General features: G+C 25.8%; 5 protein-coding genes across 6 annotated transcripts; 4 read left to right on the forward strand and 1 right to left on the reverse strand.

Moving 5' to 3' along the window:
- Positions 1-4,927: 4,927 nt before the first annotated feature.
- On the forward strand, positions 4,928-13,529 carry LOC122517629. 2 transcript variants are annotated; one of them, XM_043636141.1, is made up of 5 exons: positions 4,928-5,316; positions 11,664-11,932; positions 12,352-12,691; positions 12,812-12,949; positions 13,138-13,529. In XM_043636141.1, exons 2-5 carry the CDS (start codon positions 11,683-11,685, stop codon positions 13,271-13,273), a joined length of 864 nt encoding a protein of 287 aa, XP_043492076.1. In that variant the 5' UTR covers positions 4,928-5,316; positions 11,664-11,682; the 3' UTR covers positions 13,274-13,529. The 2 variants fall into 2 exon arrangements, with proteins under 2 accessions (XP_043492076.1, XP_043492077.1); XM_043636142.1 differs by having other exon boundaries at positions 12,370-12,691.
- Positions 13,530-14,383: 854 nt separating this feature from the next.
- Positions 14,384-17,527, forward strand: LOC122517704 (E3 ubiquitin-protein ligase RNF34). The gene is made up of 7 exons (XM_043636225.1): positions 14,384-14,676; positions 14,832-15,002; positions 15,215-15,407; positions 15,540-15,651; positions 15,753-16,014; positions 16,118-16,298; positions 16,384-17,527. The coding sequence occupies exons 2-7, from the start codon at positions 14,955-14,957 to the stop codon at positions 16,557-16,559; spliced, it is 972 nt and encodes a 323-aa protein (XP_043492160.1). The 5' UTR covers positions 14,384-14,676; positions 14,832-14,954; the 3' UTR covers positions 16,560-17,527.
- A 748-nt stretch (positions 17,528-18,275) lies between these two features.
- LOC122517660 (mitochondrial import receptor subunit TOM22 homolog) lies at positions 18,276-19,329 on the forward strand. Its single transcript, XM_043636171.1, has 3 exons — positions 18,276-18,553; positions 18,849-18,954; positions 19,062-19,329. The coding sequence occupies exons 1-3, from the start codon at positions 18,446-18,448 to the stop codon at positions 19,265-19,267; spliced, it is 420 nt and encodes a 139-aa protein (XP_043492106.1). The 5' UTR covers positions 18,276-18,445; the 3' UTR covers positions 19,268-19,329.
- Positions 19,330-19,661: 332 nt separating this feature from the next.
- On the forward strand, positions 19,662-21,335 carry LOC122517659 (39S ribosomal protein L17, mitochondrial). Its single transcript, XM_043636170.1, has 4 exons — positions 19,662-19,890; positions 20,159-20,394; positions 20,558-20,768; positions 20,859-21,335. The coding sequence occupies exons 2-4, from the start codon at positions 20,200-20,202 to the stop codon at positions 21,008-21,010; spliced, it is 558 nt and encodes a 185-aa protein (XP_043492105.1). The 5' UTR covers positions 19,662-19,890; positions 20,159-20,199; the 3' UTR covers positions 21,011-21,335.
- A 75-nt stretch (positions 21,336-21,410) lies between these two features.
- Positions 21,411-23,605, reverse strand: LOC122517662 (2-oxoisovalerate dehydrogenase subunit alpha, mitochondrial). The gene is made up of 8 exons (XM_043636173.1): positions 23,340-23,605; positions 23,062-23,232; positions 22,780-22,975; positions 22,522-22,683; positions 22,292-22,436; positions 22,010-22,213; positions 21,657-21,920; positions 21,411-21,543 (listed from the first exon to the last, which is right to left on the reverse strand). Exons 1-8 carry the CDS (start codon positions 23,400-23,402, stop codon positions 21,474-21,476), a joined length of 1,275 nt encoding a protein of 424 aa, XP_043492108.1. The 5' UTR covers positions 23,403-23,605; the 3' UTR covers positions 21,411-21,473.
- Between the last annotated feature and the right edge of the window lie 128 nt (positions 23,606-23,733).

The raw sequence follows: 23,733 nt of genomic DNA on the forward strand, positions 1-23,733 counted from the left end.
TTTTTCTCTTCCTACTTGCTTTAACAATTACCAAAATGATAATGCAAATATCTAAACAAATATCTCATCATTATTGGTAACTTTTTATAATCTTTGATTAATTTTTATAATTACTATTATTATTAGAATGCGAATATTTATGCATTAGGGTAAGAGAAAAACTTATTAGATTTTTGATAAAGAAGCACTATTCTAAAAAATGAAAATAGATTTCGTTAGAAGATTTAAGGAATTGTAATACTTTAAGTACTTAATCAAAATATTTTTACGTTATTATCGAATAGCAAGATAATATAACTAAATTATCAAGTGATATTTGTTTAAAAAAAACTTGTCATTCGTACTCTCCCTCTCTCCTCTCTCTCTCTCTCTCTTTCTCTCTCAGATTATTTCTTGTTTCGTTTATTTGACTAATTATTAAAGAATATTTTACACAGTACTTTAGAATCCAAGTAAAATGAGTTTCAAGTTTTGATATCTTGCAAGAAAAATTTCATGATATTGTATATATTTCTTTGTAGAGTAATTTATAAAATTGTCATTCGATTGAAATATTAAATCTAAGAAAGAAAAGAAAAAGAAATGTCTGGATAAAGGGGAAAAAAGAAAAAAAAAAAAGAAAATGAATTGATTTATAGTAGGTACATGAAACTATTGATTGTTAACGAAAAGAAATAAAAACAAATCTAATTTTAAGAAAATTGAAATAAAACTCGTTGACTACTGATAACGAACGTTTAGTAAATAATTTAAAAAAATAGAAAAAATAGTAGAGAATGATAAATAGACATTAATGAAATCTGTGAAGGAGACTCGATAAGAGATGATCACATCTTTCAATTCCAATGCGCGCGATATGGAACGAGAAAGAAAAGGGTTTTTTTTCTGTTTCACTTTTAAATTTAATTTTTATTGATTTATGTAATGAGTAAAAAGAAGTTGGAAAAGAAAAAAGGGATTTTATTGATTATATCCTATTTTCTGTTATTATTTCAAATTAATCACTCACTGCCATAAACGATAAATGATAATATAATATATAATAATAATAATATTAGGAATAATAGAAAATAATTTTAAGAATGATACGACGAAATGTTAAATTCAATGTATTATTATTATTCCCTCTTTCTTTTCGAGTTCCAGTTCGCGACCGAAATCGTAATAAAAAAAAAAGATTATTTCGTATGCTAGTCGAGTTTTTTCGAATCGAAATAAAAAAAGAAAAAAAAAGAAAGAGAGAGAACTTCTCTTCTTCCTCCGTGAGATTTAAGAGACAAGCGAAATTTGACCGTCTTTTTTTCAACGTGAGAAACTTATATGTGTTTTTTTTTTCTTTTTTTAGCGAAGAAAAGAGCCTATACAACGCATATATTTATTCGTCAATTTTTTGTTTCCTCCTCGTCGTCGTGTACAAAACGGGCTTATAAATAAAAAAAAAAATGATTTTGGAGAAAAAAAGAAAAAAGAATTTGCCGAATAATCGTTAAATCACACGGTCACACGTCATTTGTAATTATTAGAATTAAGAGGAATGTTTGCGTGTAAATAATATATATATGTGTGTGTGTGTGTGTGTGTGTTTGTACGAGTGCGTTTCTTTTTTACTCTATCTTTTAATATGGGATTTTAGGAATCACTTTCTCCTATACTTTCCCAACAAGTTAAATAGAGTAAAAAAGGTCGATTTCATTTGTATATTATCACACAAAATATGTAATGCGTTTTTTGTAAAAAGTACAAAATTACAATGGCGCGCGGGGGCCTTTTAAATATAAAAAGGAAAGAAAAAAAAATAAAAGAGAAGAACAAGAAATATTAATAAAATAGAGTTAAGATAATTTATCAAAGATCTCTGTTTCTAAAACGACTGACGACGATGTGTGGTCACTAAAAATGATAACGAATCAAACGAAAACGAGAAAAAGAAAGAAAAAAAACAAGAAAAAAGAAATAATTTACCTTGAAAACGAGTCGCCGGTGGTTCTTCTTTGAATAACTGCGAGTACCGTTTGTTAACGTTCCAACGATATTTAAAATTCTTCCTTAATTTTATCTTATGATGATCAACGTTGGAACAAATATATCAATAAAAAAAAAAAGAAAATATAAAATGTTGAAATACTGTATGTAATTTTGGAATTTATTACAATTTCCAAAAAGGATAAGAAAAAAAAAGAAAGAAAAGAAAAAAGGAAAGATATTGCGTTTCTACTTAAGTTTGTTTGAATATAAATATAATTGTTGTTTCTTTCCTCCCTTATAAATATATATATTTATATAAATTTATAATAAATTTAAAAAAATTTAATAAATTTATTAAATATATATTTATATATATATTTTAATTGACTTTTTCAGACTTAAGGCCCAATTGCGCATTTAAACTGTACTTACTACTTAAACACAACCGACGATGACTATTATTAATCTCCTATAACTGTCTGATATTTTCAAACGATAAATATACAATAGGTTTTATGTTTTTCTTCTCTTTTTTCTTTTTTTTTTTGCATTATAACCGATGCTAATATCATTATTATTATTACTTTTGAACCTAATGAACTAATTGTATTATTATTATTATTACAATTATATATATTATTCTTATCCTTTTATTAAATATTATTTTAGCATTGTTATTATTATTATTATTATTGTCTATCATCATATATATATATATGTTAAGATTATTATTACATTATAATTATTATCTCAGAACTTTTTTTGTAAAAGAAGCATTTTTGATTATTGTTTGTCCTTTTTCTTTTTCTTTCTTTTTTTTTTTTTTTCATTGCGTTTTAGTAAAATTTGAAACATTTAACAACGTAGCGAAAAATTGTTACAGCGTTGTTTCATGTTACTCGTTAAGAAAATGAAATTAAAAGAAAATAAAAAGAAAGGAAGAAACGATGATACGAGAGAAAGAAAGAGATAATACAGAATAATTAATACTATCTTTGATTCTCTTTACATCTTCCTTTAATTCTTACGAAAAAAATTCTAATGAATGAAGAAGAAAAATACAAAAATTAACCCTTCGTCGGAAAAACGTGGAACCCAGCCAGCCACATGCTTGAATAATTATTTTTATATTTCAATTTTAATTATATAAGTAACAACAATTATTATATTAGATAATATTCTAGCAAACCCTCCTCCCCCCATCCCGAGAGTAATAAATTATTTCTAAATTTTGTTCTTTTAAATAACGATAACATCGAAATAATCGAACCCACCCCTCCCCCCGCCACCCATTGACGACGGAGGATTAATTTAAAAGAAATAAAATAGAAAAAAAAAAGAAACGATCGAATAACGATATTTTTCAAGTTAATATTTAGCGTATAATAATTATCATTATGTACATGTGCCATAGAAAAAAAATAATAATATTTCCGATTAATCTTAAGCAGATCATTCTCTTTGTTATTATTATTATTATTATTTCGTTAAGGGGTTTATATAAAAAATAGAATTAAAAGAAGTGAATAAGATGAAAATGAGAAAAGAAAAGAAGCAAACGAAACCAGGTTTCGTACACCACGTGGATGGTCAAATTGATTTTCTCTTTTTATCGATAAAATATAAAATAAAGCAAGAATTGTTTTTTTTTTTTTATCCTTTTTTTCCCTTTAAGTTCGACGCAAATTTTGTTGGCAAAATGAAACGCGAAATAATTAAATGAAAATCGTAAAAATCATAAAATGTGCTTCAGAAAATACAGTTGTAATGGCGTCCTAACCTATATAGGTCAGTGATCAAAAATAATTCTATTTTTTATGAATTTATAGGAACAAAGTATAAACATTTAGATGCTCGACGTATTCTAAACACATAGGAATAATACAATGTATCATAAAAGTTCATAAAATATGCTTCAAAACAAAATTCTATAAATAATTGCAATGGCGCGTGTCTTAGCCTATATAGGTCACCGATCACAAAAATAATTCTTTTTTTTTTATTAATTTATAGGAACAAAGTATAAACATTTAGATGCTCGACGTATTCTAAACACATAGGAATAATACAATGTTTAATAAAAGTTCATAAAATATAACTGTAAGAAAAAAAAAACAAACATTATAATATATTCCATATAGAAAAAAATAATTACTTCATTATATAAATTGTACTTAAAAAGGGCTAACGTTTAACGGTTGTTTATTTTTATTTTGTTTTGTTTTTTATTTAATAGAAAATAATGTCAAAAATAAATTCGAGGAAGGAACGAAAAGAGAAGGGAAAAGTTTATTCGAATGCGTCGAAGGTGCGAGTGCGTGACCACCATCTCGAAAGGATGTTATGGTAGGGGTAAAAAGAAGGAAAAAAAGAAACAGATATAGTGGGGATACATTCGTGATGCGGATCGGTACACACTATTCTACAAACTCGTAGATAGAACGCGGAAGGACTTCGAAGTGTTCGAATAAAGCGCGGTCAGTCTAAAAATCGACGTTATTCGTGTAACTACGTTTCCTTCTTCATCATCATCATCATCATCATCATTCGTCATCATTCGTCGTCATAGTTATTCGCGAATAACAAATTCTCTACTTTTTCTTTCTCTTTTTTATATTATATTTTTGTAATAAACAATTTGCAACAGAGAGAGGCAGATATAATTAAAAAATAATATCATAGAAATCCGAGATCATTTCAGAACGTATTCTGATTTAAATCTATCATCTATCTAAGAAAAAAAAAACCATACACTTTGTGTGTGATAGAAATGTTGTAACATATTCCAAGAGAGTGCCGTTGTATCATCTTTCCGTTCGCGATTCGTAATAATCGAGATTAGTATTTCCATCGGTGATATTTCTTCTAATAATATCTACTTTATTTTTTATTGATATATAATTTTCGATTGATTTTATTTCGTCGTGTTTTAATATCTTTCTCTCTCACACACACGTACAGTCGAATTGTTGTCAATTGATAAACGTTCGTGCAAATGTTCAAACATTTCAACGATATTCGTACGAGGAGAAATTTAACGATATTATTACGTTATTCATAATAGTGTGTGATAAATTAACAACAACAACAACAACAATACAAAATTCTAAATAATATTAATAGCGGTCTGCTTTAAAAAGCAGCCGCGTGCCAAAAATTATGCCATAACAGCCCCCTGTTAATAATCGGTGTGAATACAAAATTAACCCAAATAATATTGGGAATAATAAAATAATAAAAAAAGAAAAAAAAAAGACAAAAATTACAAGAAGAACAAAAAATACAGGGGGATTCAACTTTATTCGACGAACATTTAGCCGATCAAAATTTCAATATTACTTCATGCTAAAGGTACGTACTTACAATTTGTCAGTGTTCTTTTCTCTTTTATAGCGGTTAAGAATCCTAATTGTTAGCTTGTTGCGGTCATCACTCCTGGCGGAAGAAGATCTTCTATATTATTATTATTATTATTATCATCATCATCACTTGTATCGCGTGTATATAAAATGACGTAAGGATGAAATTATCCTTATTATGGTAGACAAATTGTTTTCGTTATCGTTTTTTTCAAAAAAAAAAACAAACCGAATTTTTATGAAAACAAATAAATAATTATTTGCATTAATATACAATTTAATATACACGTTGGTATTCGATATTTCAAAATTTTATACTCAAATGAGATATCATTTTATATTGATTATAATAATTTGATTTTTATCAATAATTGATTGTCAATTATTTTATTAGAATATAAGAAAAGTTCGTTGAAACTTTTACTTTGAAAATTGCATAATGAATTGTTTTTTATAAAATATTTATAAAAATATATATATATATATATATATATATGCATATCAAAATTAAGCAGATACCACGTGGATAATATTTACTACTACATAAGCACGTTTTAAAGTAGCCCAAGAGTCTGTAAGAAAAGGGGGAGGGGGGGGAGGAAAGGAAAAAATGAAATAACCATTAAACATTATCTCGAATAAATATTATATATAAATTTGTAATTTTTGTTTTTTTTTTTTTTGTTTAAATTATTACCGTACGTATCGTGCGTTCATTGAAACGTCCAAAATAGTTCAATGCAAACATCAGTGTCATTGTAAATATTCAAGAAATAGTAATCACGTTCTCTCGTCGCGTAATAATTTTTTATTATTTTTTCTTGTTTTGTTTTTTTCTTTTTTGTATATGGCCTGCTTCTTGTTAAATTAAATTGTCGTAAAATAAGAAACATGTAATAAATCGGTCAATCTTTCGACACACGTTTATTTCTCGATATTACAATAACTTATTTAATCAATCAACGTAGATTTTTTTTTTTCAAACACGAAAGATAATTATATGGGAATACATTTTTGTTATTCATTTTTCATCTCTGATTTTATCAAATTCAAATAACAATTAATTTAGAACGTAATTAAAGAAATAGGTGGAGAGGGGGAGGGGAACTTATAAATCATTTGTAAATCATTTGCCATTTTATTTTGACTAGTTTTTTATCATTTTATAAATATTACCAAAATTAACATTTATTAAAAATAAAATTCAACGTTTTGAAGAACGAGTATATCTATCGAAAGGGAAAATTAGAAATGAATAGTAAATGTAATTTTGTTTTTTCGATTAATTAGATTATCCTTATTCGGTAATAAAAAAAAATAACTATATCGTTATTATGTCTAACCATAAACAGTAAAAAAAAGAAAAAAAAAGAAAAAAAAAAAATGTATGTCTAGCAACGCGTGAAATTCAAATGTTGCACGATCGCATCATTAAAGTATAAAATATGAAGGCCGCGATTTATATCTCGCATCACATTTCGTGTATGAAATACATGAAAAATATACGATAGTATATATATATATATATATTTTTTAATGATTTTTATTTTTTTTTAACACATTCATTACGTTATATATATTATCAAATTATACGAGTTAATAACTCGAACGTAAAGCTGATGAAATGATGAATACAATTTCATAAAATTATAATAAAAAACAAAAATACTTTCTATAAATTAATAAATTGAAATGTTTCGTTTAACATTAAGAAAAGAAAACGAATTTTATTATAATACTACGATTCGGAGAGATCTAATACATTATTCCGCAAAATCTTTTTCAAATATTATAATATAATCTCGTCACGTGCCCATGCAAAAAAAAAAGAAACGAATTACAAACGCGTGATGATGCTTATCACGTATGACAAAATTACAAATTCGTATCACGTATTTTTAACACAAGTAATGAAAACTATTTCGTCCTATATAAAAAAAAAACAACTCAATTTCGAATAACTTTCACGATTGATTTATGTCAATCAATTATATATTAAATATCTGATCTATAATTAAAAAAAAAAACAAACAAGATATTTGTATTTTGTTTTTAAAGAAAAATAGTAAAAAACAATCTTTTACTTTACTTTGAAAATTTTTCAATCCACCCAAAGTGTATAAACAATCGATAGAATAAATTAAAAATCGATAGATAAATTAATAAATTAAATTAAAAAAGAAAAGGTTTATTTTATATAGAATTTATATTACAATTAATTATTTTATATAGAATTTATATTACAATTATTCATTTTATATAGAATTTATATTACAATTATTGATAATTTATATAGAATTTTGATAAAACTAAAGTTACATGTGTAACACAATTGACTAACCGTTAACCGAATGTAAGGGAGACACTGGGTCAGGAATTTAGTGAATTTCTATAAGAAAATAAATAAATTAGACACATATCGTATGGTTAAATCAATACTCGATAGATATAAAAAAATATATATATATATATTATCCAGAAATTATGCAAATAAAATGAATAAAATTTCCATATTTAATTTAGCGAGTTAGCTAACCAGTTCGTTAGCCTTCCATAATATACATATGTATGTTGCGTATATTCATCCACGCTTATAACTTTCAACAGGACGTAATAATAATGCTCGTTTGCGTAATAAACTTTTATATATAAATATTCCTTTTTTTTCCTTTTTTTTTTTATACTCCGCGAGAGAGAGAAAGAGAGAAAAAATTACATTTTTCGACGTTTCTTTTAAGAGCTACGTTCGTTTCTTTTTTTTTCACCTTTTTTTCACCTTTGCTCGTAAAACTTCGCGATATTTGGATCGGATACCCAACATTCGAGTATGACTCGCAACAAATACCGTTATTGATCGTAACAAAAGAATAAAAAAAACAAGGAATAAGAAAAAGTTTATAAAATATTATAATATAGTAAAAATATATTCAAAATATATTCATAAATAAATATAGTAAAAATATATTCAAAATATATTCATAAATAAATATAGTAAAAATATATTCAAAAATATATTCATAAATAAATATAGTAAAAATATATTCAAAAATATATTCATAAATAAATATAGTAAAAATATATTCAAAAATATATTCATAAATAAATATAGTAAAAATATATTCACGTTTCGTTGAAAATTGTTGTATATAATTTATTTATTATATTAATTAGTTTATCATAGCTTTATTTAAAAAAATAATATTTCGTCTAGTTGTTTGAGAGATACACCATGATTATTAGTGATTGATTTATTTCAATATTTATTTATAAATATTCTATCCTTATATTTTTTTTTTCTTATCTTCCTTTTTTTGATTATTTTCTCTCTATAAGACAGTCTTTTTTTTGAAATCTATTAGCTTGGTTTAGAATTCGTATACTGGTAGATATATTTAACACGTGATTCGAATCATATACCATCGCAACCATAATTATATATCATTATACCGGGTAGGTAATGTTATTCATGTGCGCTATTACGGAATATCAGCGTTAAATTGGAAACATAGATTACCCTTTTAAGGAAATTAACTCGATTTATACACGAAAACTCTCTGTAATCAAATTTAGAAAAATAATTGATCGAATAATTGATTAATTGAAAGAAACATATGTAATCAAATTTAAATAAAACAAAATCATTGAATAAATTCGTAGTTAAAAAAGTGAGTAAAGAAAAATAGAATAATATATATTAGATTGTCTTATTATTATTATTATTATTAATAAATTTCACGTGCATTACAATACATTGTATTTCATATTACTTAAATAACAATGAGTGTATTTAATAAAAAAATAAATTGAATAAATTCGTAATTAAAAGTGAGTAAAGAAAATAGAATATATTAGATCGTCTTATTATTATTATTAATAAATTTTACGTGCATTACAATACATTGTATTTCATATTACTTAATGACAATGAAACATATATAATCAAATTTAAATAAAACAAAATCATTAAATAAATTCGTAGTTAAAAGTGAGTAAAGAAAAATAGAATAATATATATTAGATCGTCTTATTATTATTATATTAATAAATTTTACGTGCATTACAATACATTGTATTTCATATTACTTAAATGACAATGAAACATATATAATCAAATTTAAATAAAACAAATCATTAAATAAATTCGTAGTTAAAAGTGAGTAAAGAAAAATAGAATAATATATATTAGATCGTCTTATTATTATTATTAATAAATTTTACGTGCATTACAATACATTGTATTTCATATTACTTAAATGACAATGAAACATATATAATCAGATTTAAACAAAAAAATCATTGAATAAATTCGTAGTTAAAAGTGAGTAAAAAAAATAGAATAATATATATTAGATCGTCTTATTATTATTATTATTAATAAATTTCACATGCATTACAATACATTGTATTTCATATTACTTAAATAACAATGAGTGTATTTAATAAAAAAATAAATTGAATATAAAATAATTAGAAAAGAAGAGAAAATATATTGTGAGCGTATAAAATTGACCAAAAATAAAGTCAAGAAATTAGTATTTAGGACAACGTTAGAAGAAGAAGAGGAAGATGAAAAATCCCAATTTTAGAATTGAAAAAACAAGACGAGTTTAACGGTTTATAGTCAAAAACAGGTATCGATCCACGAATACCAAATTGCAAAGTCGTTTGATTCGTTTACTACCGGTCCAATTCAAGGTGGTACGTCGAAATATTCAGGTCGTTGGAATTTGTATTCTTGCGGTGCTCGTTCAACTCTTTCCAACCTTCTTCCCCACTCTTTTCCCCCCTTTTATCCATCTCCTTACCTTTTTCCTCGCAGTCTTCTTAACCGAGTTCGGTGATAGCCGTTATATCGACGGTCACGTTGTCTTTCCACGTGTAAACCCCCCTGCCCCCTCTCCCTTCCCCCCATAGGTTTCCCATGGGTTGACATCAAATCACAACAGACCAAATTTTATTTTCTTTTTCCTCATAAAAATCATAATAACGTTCACTCTCGAGTATTTATTTTGTTACATATTTTCTCTCTCGCGTCATTTATATTTTATTACATTTAAACAAAATGAATTCAATTGTATTTATAGTATCGTGGAATATTTATAACGTGTAATGTATCTGTTTTATCTATTCACACGTACGTTTTTTTCATGCTAAAAAATATATAAACTTAATTTTGAAAATTTCATTAATAATAATAAGTCTACTATTATAACATAAAGATATAATAATATTTCTATATAATACTTAGCCTATTCTATTAAAAAATGAATCAAAAGTTCGTGCTTTTATTGTTTCGAATGGTGCATACAATTTTTCTTGAAGTCAATCAAAATTACTTTATATTATATATGCAAGTAAAATATTAATTTAAAAAATGCATCAACTTTGTTGGTTCATCCTTGTCAGAGAAAAAAATCCGAGAAAATTTTCAATATTAAAATAATAATTGATTCCCTCTCTCTCATTTTGTGAAAGTAAGTAAATAAATAAAATGTAAGTTACTGTAGGTGATACTAGCGATAACCGGTAACCAACTACTCTTAGAAGGATCAAACTGTTAATCGAGATACGTTAAGGTGTTGTTGGCATATCACGTTAGGCTTTTGCACCATAAAGAAATCCTTCCGGACGTAAAGTACACCTTGACTTCTTTCTAGAGCGAATCTCTCACTGGCTTGGTCACTCTCGACGATGATTTCGCAGGCTATTACATACTGTTACATCGAACCAACGTTTGCAAACTGGTCATTCGTTCTACTACTATCGTATATAACAACTATTCGTAATATAAATTTATAGTATTGACGAGTGTTGAAACTAAACACTTTTATTGACACGTTCAATCAATTCTAACATTAATTCCTCCTAACGTGTAATCGAATATTATAATCATTTTATACTAATTGATTTGACAAACATATATCATCGATAAACATATCGTAAAGATTATTTTTAATTGGGATAATTAAAGATTTAATTTATTTTATATTACATTTTATTAAGTGGGACGAAAGAAAGAAAGAAAGAAAGATGGTTCGAATGTATTCTAACGATAATTATTTCCAGTCACGTCAACATTGTTGAAACAATCGATTTGTTTTTTTTTTAAACGAAAACAATGAATGTTTATTTCAAATCGAAACCAATCGAATTCGTTAAATGTGTGCTATAAATCGTGACAATCATTTTAAACGTACAACGTGATTATGCAGTTTTGTTTCTTTTGCTATACTTTAAAAGTAATGAAATTAATTGCGAATTCAAGTTGATTTCTTTTTTCGAAATCAAATTATTTTTCCAATGCTCGAATTATTCGATTGGATTATTTCTGTGTTGCAGAATTTAGCAAAGTTTCAATATGAGGAGGAAGACACTGGTATTATTGTTCGTTCTTCTCGTTTTAAAACGATCCTATTCGAGTTCTGGAAACGAATACGGTGATGGTAATCATCATCGACAAAAAAGAGTACTTTGGATAACGAACGATGGTCGAATAGCTTTACCACCTGGCACAGTAATGACTATAACACCTACGTTGGCATTACCTTTTGTCAGATATCCACCTTACGGATTTTTAAGTAACATGACTATTAGTCTACCCTTTACTAGTAAGTTGAAATTTGTTTGAACTATCGATACATTGAATGATTATAAATTTAAATCGATTAGAATACACTTTGAAAAATTTTACGATATTTCTTGATATTTCAAATAATTTGATAATAACTTTGAACATCACGTAAAGTAATAACACACAATTTTTATATATAATTATTTAATAATATAATTTATTATTTAATTATACGTAACGTAGAATGTAATTATATCTTTACAATATATATATGTGTGTGTTTATTATTTATTATTATTTATATTATTATATATAATCTATAGAAATTGACTAAATTTTCCCTATTTTTTCTTGTTCTTTTTCTTTTTGAAATAAGTGGAAGCAATCACGTTGGCAAATGAACTACTATGTATACGTATATATGCCAATATCATTATATTATCATTTTACTTACAGTCGACTTCGATAAATTAGGACTAACGGACAATGAAAATCCTTATGGTGCGTTGCCACCAGCCTTCGACAGAAGTGCACGCGGTAGAAAAGCTGGCATGATTATGGCAGATTTCATAGCTGCATTTATAAAACGAAGACTTCACAAAAGGGATACCATAGAAATTCCAAAAGATGCTTTCCACGGTGGAGAAAGAGCTTTACTTTATGGGACAGCCGAGGATATGTTGAGCACTTTGGGCTTAGATGGAAAAGCTTGCCTTTTAAGAGCCATTTGCGAAGTTCACGGTCATCCACTCAACAATTTTGGGCTCATTGGGGAAATGTTAAAATTACTTCTCACGTATGATCAATAAAATGAATTTTTCTTTTTTATTTATCGGTTCGTTTGAAATATATATGCGTATATGTATATACTATTGTTCATCTATTTTAACGAAATTATTATTCGATTATTTATTAGGGCCAGCAAATCGCCATTCGCTAATATTCTCAACGAATACGTCGAAGCCGAAAATAGAGGGAAATTACACGGAGAGTGTTGGCCGTATTTCAAAGACTGTCCCAAATCTTTGTTCCTTCCCTCTATTAATAAATACATGTTAGTTAACGATCTCCTATCAATTTCATTACTAAATTATATTTATTTTCTATAATTCGTTTATATTATAAAAATCAAACTAAAATTCGTACGTTTATTATGTTGTTGAAATTTTATTTTTTGATACTGCATGATCGATTTTGTCTTCTATTATTGCAAAAATTTATATATTTTGTTACATGTTATAGGAGAAATTCCGTCCATGATAACGACGATACAGAAAATGATGATAAATGGAATCAAATTTCGAGAGATGTCGAGGAAGATGTAGTCGAAAGGATACCAAAACAAAATCCGAAACATACGATGCATCCATCTATGTAATAATAATTTTACAATATAAGATAGATAATATAATAGAATACGATATATATTGTATCGATAATTAATTTATACATAGATCGTGATAATATTTGTTATCCATGTAAATGTTTATAGTAGGTATAATATGCATTTTTACGTGTCCAAGAATAGTCAATTCAAGTTCGATAATTTATTTAATTTTTATTCCATTATTACAATATATATTGCTATTCAATAATTGCCAAATAACGAATGTTTGTACGTAACATTCGACGAAAGCGAATATAATAATTAATAAACGTTTATTAGAGAAATAATATTTATAGTTACATCTATAATACGTATAAATATATATATATATGTAAGCGCAACAATTATTCATTCACTCTTTTAAAATCAAAACTGTATTATATAATATATTTTACGTTATATACTATTTAAAATATATTGAAATATATTTTATATCACATTATTAATTATAGATATATATTTAAATAGATTTTCTATGTATATATATTATAATGATTGAATCATAATTTACGTCAATAAGCACAGAAATTAGTTAGTTATTAATAATTTAAAAAAGTTACTAGAAATTAAGCAAGTTTAAAATTTATTGAAATTCTAGTAACATTGCTAAGGCGATATCGGTAATAGTAGTGCTCTACCTTTATCTTATCCACCGTCGGTAATGACAAATATCCACCGTCGGTAACAACAAACATCTACCGTCGGTAACAAAAAACATCTACCGTCGGTAACGACAAACATCGACTGTCGGTAACGACAAACATCGGTCGTCGGTAATAGTAGGGTTCTATTTGTTTAAAATTGACCGTCGGTAACCTTAATATAAAGTATTACCGACGTAAAGTAAAATAAATTAGAAATAAATATATAATAAATAGAATATATATGTATATATATATAGAATAAATTAAAAAGATCGATACTTAATATCGATGTAAAAAATCGATATTTTAAATATCTCAAGCGTAAATACTAATTAATTTTTTTGTTTTAAATAATAATACGTTTACAACGACCGACACAGGTAATTTAATTGTTAACAATGTATGATCAGAACACTAATGAACATTAAATATAATAAAAAATAGGTAATAAAAATCATAATATGACGTCAAAGTGTGGTAGTAGGGTAGATGAAACAGGAAGAACAAGAAGTGGCTCACTCAGTGTCAAAATGTACGTTTTAGTGGGTGAACATGGAGTCAAAAAAATACGCTCATTTCGTCCAATTGATACTTGATCGTGTAAATAATATATTAAAATTAGAACGAGATATTCATTATAAATGTCTATTGAAGAATGTTAACGATTTATTACCAATGTGACGCATTGCCTTATCGTTGTCATGCTCGTTTAAGAAGAAAGATATGAAGAGGAGAGATAGATATCGCTAGGTGCGATATTATTATTAGTAATAGTATAGGAAACATCAGTAGAACTCTTCGTTCGAATGGAATAATTTTCTAACAAAAAAGAAATCAACGCCAGTCTATTCGATGATTAATTAACAAGATAATTGTTCGATTTTTACAATCGTCAATAATTTCAGCAAATCCAGATAGCATCGAAATCACTAGATTTAGTGATACGTTTGCCAACACAGCAACCTTGCTCATATCATAACCGACAATTTTCGAAAAACGTAAACTTTAGACAATTAGATCATATAAAGATGGCTTGCGAAGCTTGCAAAACTAAATTTAATTTATTTAAACGTAGAGTAAGTATTATTTATTACCAAAAAATACAAACAATGTAATATATAAATATTGACGTTAATTAAGATACAATTAATAGTTTTGTTATTATATAATTTTTCTAAACACTAACAATGTTTTTACTTGATATATTTTCTTTTTTTTTTCAAAGTATTCATTTCTTATCAGAATATGTAATACCAAACCTCAAATTGTTACAACTTTTCCATTTTAGAAACAGTGTACAGGCTGCCTACGATATTTTTGTTCAGAATGTCTCATAAAACGCATTGACAAAACATTTAATTGTGAGAATTGTGGTATGCTATCGCAAAGACCTCTTATTCGCAGTCAAATTATGCGAATGCGTCCCAGGGATTTACGCCAATATCTTTTAGCAAAAAAAGTATCTATTAAAGGATGCGTAGGTATGTAATAAATAACAATTATATATGTATGTAATAAATATTGAAATATTAATCTTTATGTATATTATATGTATATATTGAAATGTATTAATAATATTATAATCATCATTATCATCATCATCATCATCATAGAAAAAGAAGACTTGGTAAACTTACTATTGATATATGCAAATGGTTCAGCGGATAATTTAGAAGAAGAAAGAAATTCTACGATAACACAGAGTACTGTTACAGAAGAATTACCGTATGTATCCATATATTTAAAACACAATTTTAAAGCGAAAAGATTCATTTGACAATAAATTTTATTCTACGTATTATTAATTATTTATTTATTATTGATAGTCAAACAAGTACTGCAGATATTACGTTACCTGATACACCAATACAATTAGAAAATCATACAAATGTAATAAGTGAGGAAATAAATACAGAACGCATAGAATTGCAATCGGAATGTGTAACAGTTAATAACATAGAAATAGAAGAAGTATCAGCAAGTGATTGTAGTCCAGATAGTGGACCAGAGCCTTTAATTACTGAACAAGATGAAGATTCAGAAACATTAGATATAAAACAATCGAGTATGTTAACAGAGATTCCTGTGGTATGTTTTATTAATTTTTAGAAATATATATGTATACATATATATCACATATCTTTTTTATTTATATCTAATATTAAGACTAAAAACCATTTTGTTGAAACAGTGGTCTGGTCTTGTCAAGCTATCAGATATAAATGAATTATCACAATTGGAACACTTAAGTGTGAAACAATTAAAAACTCTTTTAATAACAAATCGTGTTGACTTTAAAGGTTGTGTTGAAAGGTGTGAATTATTGGACAGAGCATCTAGATTATGGGAAGAACATAATCAAGCTAGAGCAGGTAATATTTAAAATACATTTACAATGAAAATAATATTAATGAGAAACATTGAAGTGAATAATAATTAATACAAATATATTCATAGATATGGATAATATAGATACAGAAGATATTTGTAAAATTTGCTGGGATGCACCGATTGAATGCGTAATTCTAGAATGTGGTCACATGGCATGTTGTATTAATTGTGGGAAACGAATGTCTGAATGCCCAATATGTAAGCAGTATGTTGTTAGAGTTGTGCGATTTTTTAAAGCTTGATGAAGTAAATAATTTTAATAACTGAACTTATAGTATTTCAATTTTTGGATGTACAAAGAAAACAGTACATAGAAAGAAAGGAAAGAAAGAAAAAGAATATCTAGAATTACTCTATTTGCTTTAAAAATAATTCATAATTAGCAAAGAATTAAAATAGAATTCAAAAAATTAAACTCTATTAAACAAAGATAGATAAAAAGGAGAAATATGTAAAGATTGTTTCGTTGACGTATGCTTTCAAAAAATGAATATTTTTAAATCTACTTCTATATATACACTTGGAGAAAATATTACATTAAAAACGGTATTGAATGTTATATTTCTGCAAATGAATATTTGTAAAAACTGTTTTTCATATTATTAGAAAGCATATACAGTAATTATTATACATCATTAACAAAATTATATTGCATTATATATATATAAAGATATTACTAAAAAAATCTTACCAAGAGTTAGATCTCAATGACTAAGAACATTTGTATAAAAGCTGTGATATTCTCATATTATCACAAGTAGATAGCTATGTATAGATTTATTGTACAAAATGTATTCTTTAAATATTAGGTACCATACGTACCAAATTTGACATTGTGATATACAGAATTTCCTGAAAAAGGAAATAATCATCACTTATTACCTCTAAAATAAACATGCAACATATTCTGTTTATTTGATTCATATTTAGAGAAAAGTACAGATAATTTTTTATGTCTTTTAATAACAATATTTTTCAAACATAATATAGTAATTTTTTATAATTAACATAACAAATGAATGTATTTTTTCATAGAGCAAATTAATTGATTCTACGCGTAAAAAGATGGTGTAGATGTTATACTAAAATAAATGTAAATGGCAGCATCAATGTTAAAATATATTGTATTGAACAAAATTATAAAATTAAATATTTCAGATAAAAAAGAAATAAACACATTATATTAGCGCTGTTCTATGCTTCATACAAATATTATTCATCTTGTTAAAAAATATTTAGTCCTTTTTTCTTATTACGATTTACAATTAACATTTAAAGGATTTTTTAATCAAACCTAAGAATATTTAATAAAAATATAAATATAAATAATGAGAAAATAAAAATTAAAAAATCATTTGTTGTATAATAATATAAATGTATATATATTTTTTTATTCGATCTTTTAATGACCAATGACGAGTAAGAATGCTAATTCAATGAACTTATTTTTAACAATTCAATGGCCAAATATCTTGAGAGAAATGTTAGTAATTGGTATTTTCTTTTATATCACTTAATAATATGAAAATATTCGTACATTTAAAATATGTCTTAAATTCTCAAAGATTACGATCCTGCTCGTTTTTAAAATGAAAATAACTTTATTCGATTAATTTCGATATGATAATAACATGAATATATATATATATACGTTTTTAATAATAAAACAAATCTAATTCTGGTCAAATTTAATGTTAAAAAGTTTCTCTTTTGACATTTAATTCAGTGAATTTTAAAATAAAGAATTCATTATACGAAGAATCGTATGTTTGCAATTTATAATTATTTATTATTAAAATAGTTTTTCAAAAAATCTTTTGAAAATAATTTTTATAAGAAATACGTATGTATTTTGTTTATCAAATATTATTTGTTCGAAAATAAATTTGTATTACGCGCGATTTAATTTGAGTCACGTTGTACCGGCATATTCTCCTATCAAAATAGGTACAGTAAGTACTAGAAACGTGACCGAGAGTTGCTCTTAGTTATATAGTAGTACTTTGCCGAAGTTGGGTGAGAGAGAATTATTCGTAACCTTCTTAACAAGATTAAGTAAACTCGTTTACTTAACATATTAGTATATTATTAATTACTTTTATATCTAATTATATATACATCTGTATATATGGCTTCAATCGAAGAAATAGATCAGCTGGACAGCGGTATGGGTAGCAGCGACGTACGTTCTCCAGAAGTAAAATCTCTTCTTCCTAATGAAGAAGAAGACGAGGAGGTATTTATTTTCTGCTAATATATCTATGATATATCCATGATTGAACAAATTTATCCCGTATATGGCTATTATAATATTTCGATTACATTCATTCAATATTTTCCGTTTATAATTAATATCTTTTTATTTCATTTTATTCTCCTTTTTTTTTCTATGTTTCTTTTTGTTTTTTCTTTTGTATTATAATTTTATAGCAATAACAAATAGTATTATAGAAAATAGTATTTTTTTATAATATTAAAAAAAGATTTCAATACCTTAACTATTACATTATTAATAATTTTATTTCATTTAGGATGAAAGCTTTTCAGAAAGGTTATTAGGACTTACCGAAATGTTTCCTGAAAATGTTCGCAGAGTTGGATATAATGTTGGATCTTGTATGTGCACTTGTGTCAAAGGTTTGTTACATATCTAACATTAATTTTTATATCATTTATTTATCCATTGGTTTGATCGATCTAATTAAAAATTAGATTTACTTTGAAATGTTTTTATTTCGTTTCAGGTTTATATACATTTTCATGTTCGGCAACATGGCTCTTGTTTAGTTCATCTGCTATTTTATTTGCACCTGTGTTCTTCGAAGTAGAGCGTGCTCAAATGGAAGAAGTTCAACGCGTTCAACAAAAACAGGTGTTACTTGGACCTAATTCTGCTATCTCTAATGTTAGTGCCTCTGGTCTTCCAATGGCTCCCCCTGTGCAACGATAAATAATTACATGATTTATCATTAAAATAAATGTGCATTACTTCTGCATTCAACTATTTATCAACATAATAGTATCATTAATCGCAAATATCATCAGAGTATATTGATCAAGTTATAAATCAACTGTATATCTCTTACGGTTTCAATTCTTAAACTCTAAATTCCAATATTTGCATTTGTTTAGTTACATATTTAGAAAATTATGTACAACTATCTAATGATCTATTTTTTGGACTAGTAGGATGATAATGAATGTATAAAACTTTTATCTTCAGGTGTAATTTTTAATACATAGTTATAGAGCGAAGAATTTAAATATTTTATCATATTTTTTATTCGTCTTGCATTATTAAATATATTCTAAATGATAGTATGTAATGTGTCAAAGCACCGCCACTAATATCATCAGATCAATATCGTAAGAAAATCAAACTTTCATGTATAAATATTTACAACCGTGGGTATAAGCTATACTTCATTCACAAGAAGTGAGTCAGGATGCACCGTTGTTATTTTTAATGTATGTGTTATTATAATATGTTAAATAAAAATAAAATTATAACATTACACTAGTGCAAGATTTGAACGTGCTTGCTGGAAACAAATTTTTCTTCGTAAGAACAAGGTATTTGCGAGAACTTTTAAATGAGAATTTTATTAATAATTTAAACAAATTACTTTTATATTGAAAAAGATACTTTTCATAAATCTACTTTATTCATAATTACTATAACAGTAAATATAGGTTAATAAATTCCTTTGCATATATAATTGAACTGACATCTTAAATTTTATGTCATTAGAATTTGTTAATTTTATTATTAATCATTTTTTTAATAATGTTTAAATTTATTACATTAACCATTAACTATAATATTTATGATGTTATGTAGTGTACTTCAGTCTGCTGCGAACTTGCAAGAGGAATAGAAGCATGAATCAAGCTAATGTAGAAAATTTAGTTTCCAAATTAAAATACAATGTAAAACCAAGACGTAAATTAAGAAACTCAGATGGACCTCAAGGAAGGATTCGAAAAATTCAAAAAACTTTAACAGCATTGGTGAAATATGAAAGAATCGAATTAAATTATGGCCGAGCCGATGAAACAAGAGGTTATGTTGAACGTGTATGTATTTGTGTATTATTGCTTATTTATATGTAATTTTTATTGTCCTTATCTTTTTTTAATAACATATTCAATATTTGTTTCACAAAACGAATTAAGCATAAATAATTAAAATAAGTTTTATGTTAATTTGTCAAAGTAATATTTTATGTATTGTATGCAGTTAATATCAGAAGCTATTCGTCATGGCCCGGAGCATGAATTAACAATGAAATTGGCAGATTTCTGGATTCTGGAGAAACAACTTGTTCATAAACTTTTTAAAGTACTTGCACCAAGGTACAAGGACTATGCGGTTTCTTATACAAAACTTCATAGAGCACCGTTCATATATCCTATAAGTAGATATCCAAGAGCTGTTTTAGAACTTAGAGGTAACATTAATTTATTATAATTTTATTTAGGTTTTTATAAGAATTACAAGATTTTCTTGATATAATAATAATATCCTTTTCAAATAACAGGAAATATATATCCAAGCGTTGAGCAAAATAATCCAAACGAACATAATTTACTTCACAATATTTTGCTTAGCGCAGCGAGGAAAGAATTTAGATTGGAAAAATACAAAGAAATTGCTGATAGTATAACAAATAATAATAATGCAAATAAATAATAGAGGTAACTCAAGTGTATTGATGTTAGTTTTCTCTAAAGTTAATCTAATATAATATTAATTATAATAAATACAAATTAATAGTAATTATGAATATGAAATTATTTGTTGTATTTCATATAAAAACTTGAATGTTTTTATATTTAACACGTTTGCTACTGCACCACAAAGAAAAGATTCCAACCACAGTCCAAAACATATTTTTTACGTTGATTACCATTACAAAAGTATGACACTGGAATCTCAATGGAAATTAATGTGTTACAGATAATATGTGACATTGTTAACAAACGTGTGAATATAACAATTATTTTATTGCATAATAGTTTATCAGCTATCAATTTTTTATTATCAGTATTTTTATTGCACACGATTGTAAAAAATGATAAAGTACGTGTAAATATGTATAATTAATAACAAAATAATATTTATTCTACTATCTAATTAAAAAATAATTTATAAATCAAATTTTTTCAAGTGGATAATGCTCTTGATATGTTGCAAGATGTTCTTCCATAGAATTCATTTGGTCTCTAAAATATAAAATATTAACGAGCATAATTTAGAGAAAAAACATTTATCAGAACAATAAAAAATTAATCCTTATTATTTCTATTTGATATATACTATATAATATATATTATACCTTATATGTTCTGGCATGTTACAGTAAGTGTCTGCAAACATTTCTTTCCAATGAGGTTTAGGTTTTTTCTCTGCTTTAGAAAAAGCATCTAAAATTTCTTTCTTTATCATTTTTTGCATATCATCTTCTTTTTCTTGATTCCAAAGACCTAAGGATTGTATATATTGTTTAAATCTTTGAATTGGTGAAGTATTATTCCAAAGAGAAATTTCTTCGTTGGTTCTATATGCTGTACTATCATCGGATGTACTATGATGGCCAACACTAAGGACAATATAATATTAAATATTTTAGATTAATTATAATTTCGAGAAATATGATTAGTATGATGTGTAACCATATTATTTTCATACCGATAAGTCATTGCTTCTATTAAAACAGGTTTTCCTTCACTTATGCACAAATCACGAGCAGCTTTTGTCACATAATGTACAGCAAGTACATCATTCCCATCTACTCGAATTGTATCAATTCCATAACTCGGTCCTTTTGCTGCAATACCATCTCCTTTATATTGTTCATTCGTAGATGTTGATATAGCATAACCATTGTTGCGACTTAATTAAATATTGAGTATTTGATATAATTTCGATTGAAATTATTGAAATTAAATGAATAATAATTTTAGCATTTACCAGAAAAATATTACTGGGCATGCTAAAGTAGCAGCAAAATTAAAAGCTGCATGAGCATCTCCTTCACTGGCTGCACCATCTCCGAAATAACATATTACACATGATTTTTTTTTTTCCCTTTTATATGCATATGCTGCACCTACAGCTATATATATAATTTTAAATTAGAAAATATATTAATGATATGAATTTACAAAATGAGTATAATTTCAATTAATATAATCGAAAACCTTGTGGCAATTGTGTTGTTAACGGAGATGATATGGTCACAAAATTTAAATCTTTCGATCCATAATGCACTGGCATTTGTTTTCCTTTTCCTTCATCTTCAACATTCCCATAACATTGATTCATAAATTTAGGGATTTGAAAGCCACGCCAAAGTAATACACCTGTAATTTGAAATAATATTATATTTCAAGTAAAATACTTAAATAAGACAAATATTTTAAAACTGTGTTAATAGAACTGGTTTTTAAAATTCTTACCAGCTTCCCGATATTGTCCATAAATCAGATCTTGTAGTGTTAACGCAGAGGCAGAACCAACTTGAACAGCTTCCTCTCCAGTGTTTGTCATATAAAAAGATATACGACCTTGTCGTTGTGACTCGTACATAATTTTATCCATTATAGTGAGAGTTACCATATCACGATAAATTTTAATCATTGTTTTATCATCCAACTGTAACATAGAAAACAAGTTTCTTATTATGATTTGCAATTGTAAAAAAGAAAAAGGGTTTTTAAATATACATATTATTAGAAAACCTTATTTTCTTCAAGAAAATGTGACTGTCCAGTTGTATCTAGGATTCTATATATAGGAATAGATTCATAATTATCTATGTTAATAAATTTTAGGTGATTTGTAAAATTGTTTTTAATTCCAGGATATTGTGGTTCAGTTACAACATTAGCAATGTTACTATAGTGTTTCACCTGAATAAAAAAAATTATATGATTTTATATTATTATATTTAATATATAATATATATAATATTTGTGAGAATAACATAAAAGAAAGATTTTTAACATGATAATCTTACTGATGTTTGACATCTCAAGAAAGATAAACGTGAAATTCTTTTTATAAAAGAATATGTAGCCATTATAATTGTTTAAAGGTTGACTTTTTAATCTAAACTAAACATCAACTTATGTAGTCGTCGACCATATACTTTCGTCATCGCATAGGCGTAAAACCTTTCTTATTAAATACAATGAATAACAAATATCAAAGCTCACAAATTGTCTTAAGTATATAATCTTTTTGTTTTTATTTTCATATTAAGTAATAATTAATTTTTTTTTCCTCGCAAATAATTTTGTTTAATTTATTTATTTATTAAAAGTGTTGAGTTTCAAGAATAATATTTTTATTAATTTTTGTTTTATTTTTTTTTTTTTATATAAAAGTAAACTTGACCAAAAACAAATAGT

Source organism: Polistes fuscatus, unplaced genomic scaffold (genome assembly GCF_010416935.1).
Source record: "Polistes fuscatus isolate 324 unplaced genomic scaffold, CU_Pfus_HIC Scaffold21, whole genome shotgun sequence".
In the NCBI taxonomy this organism is placed as follows: domain Eukaryota; kingdom Metazoa; phylum Arthropoda; class Insecta; order Hymenoptera; family Vespidae; genus Polistes; species Polistes fuscatus.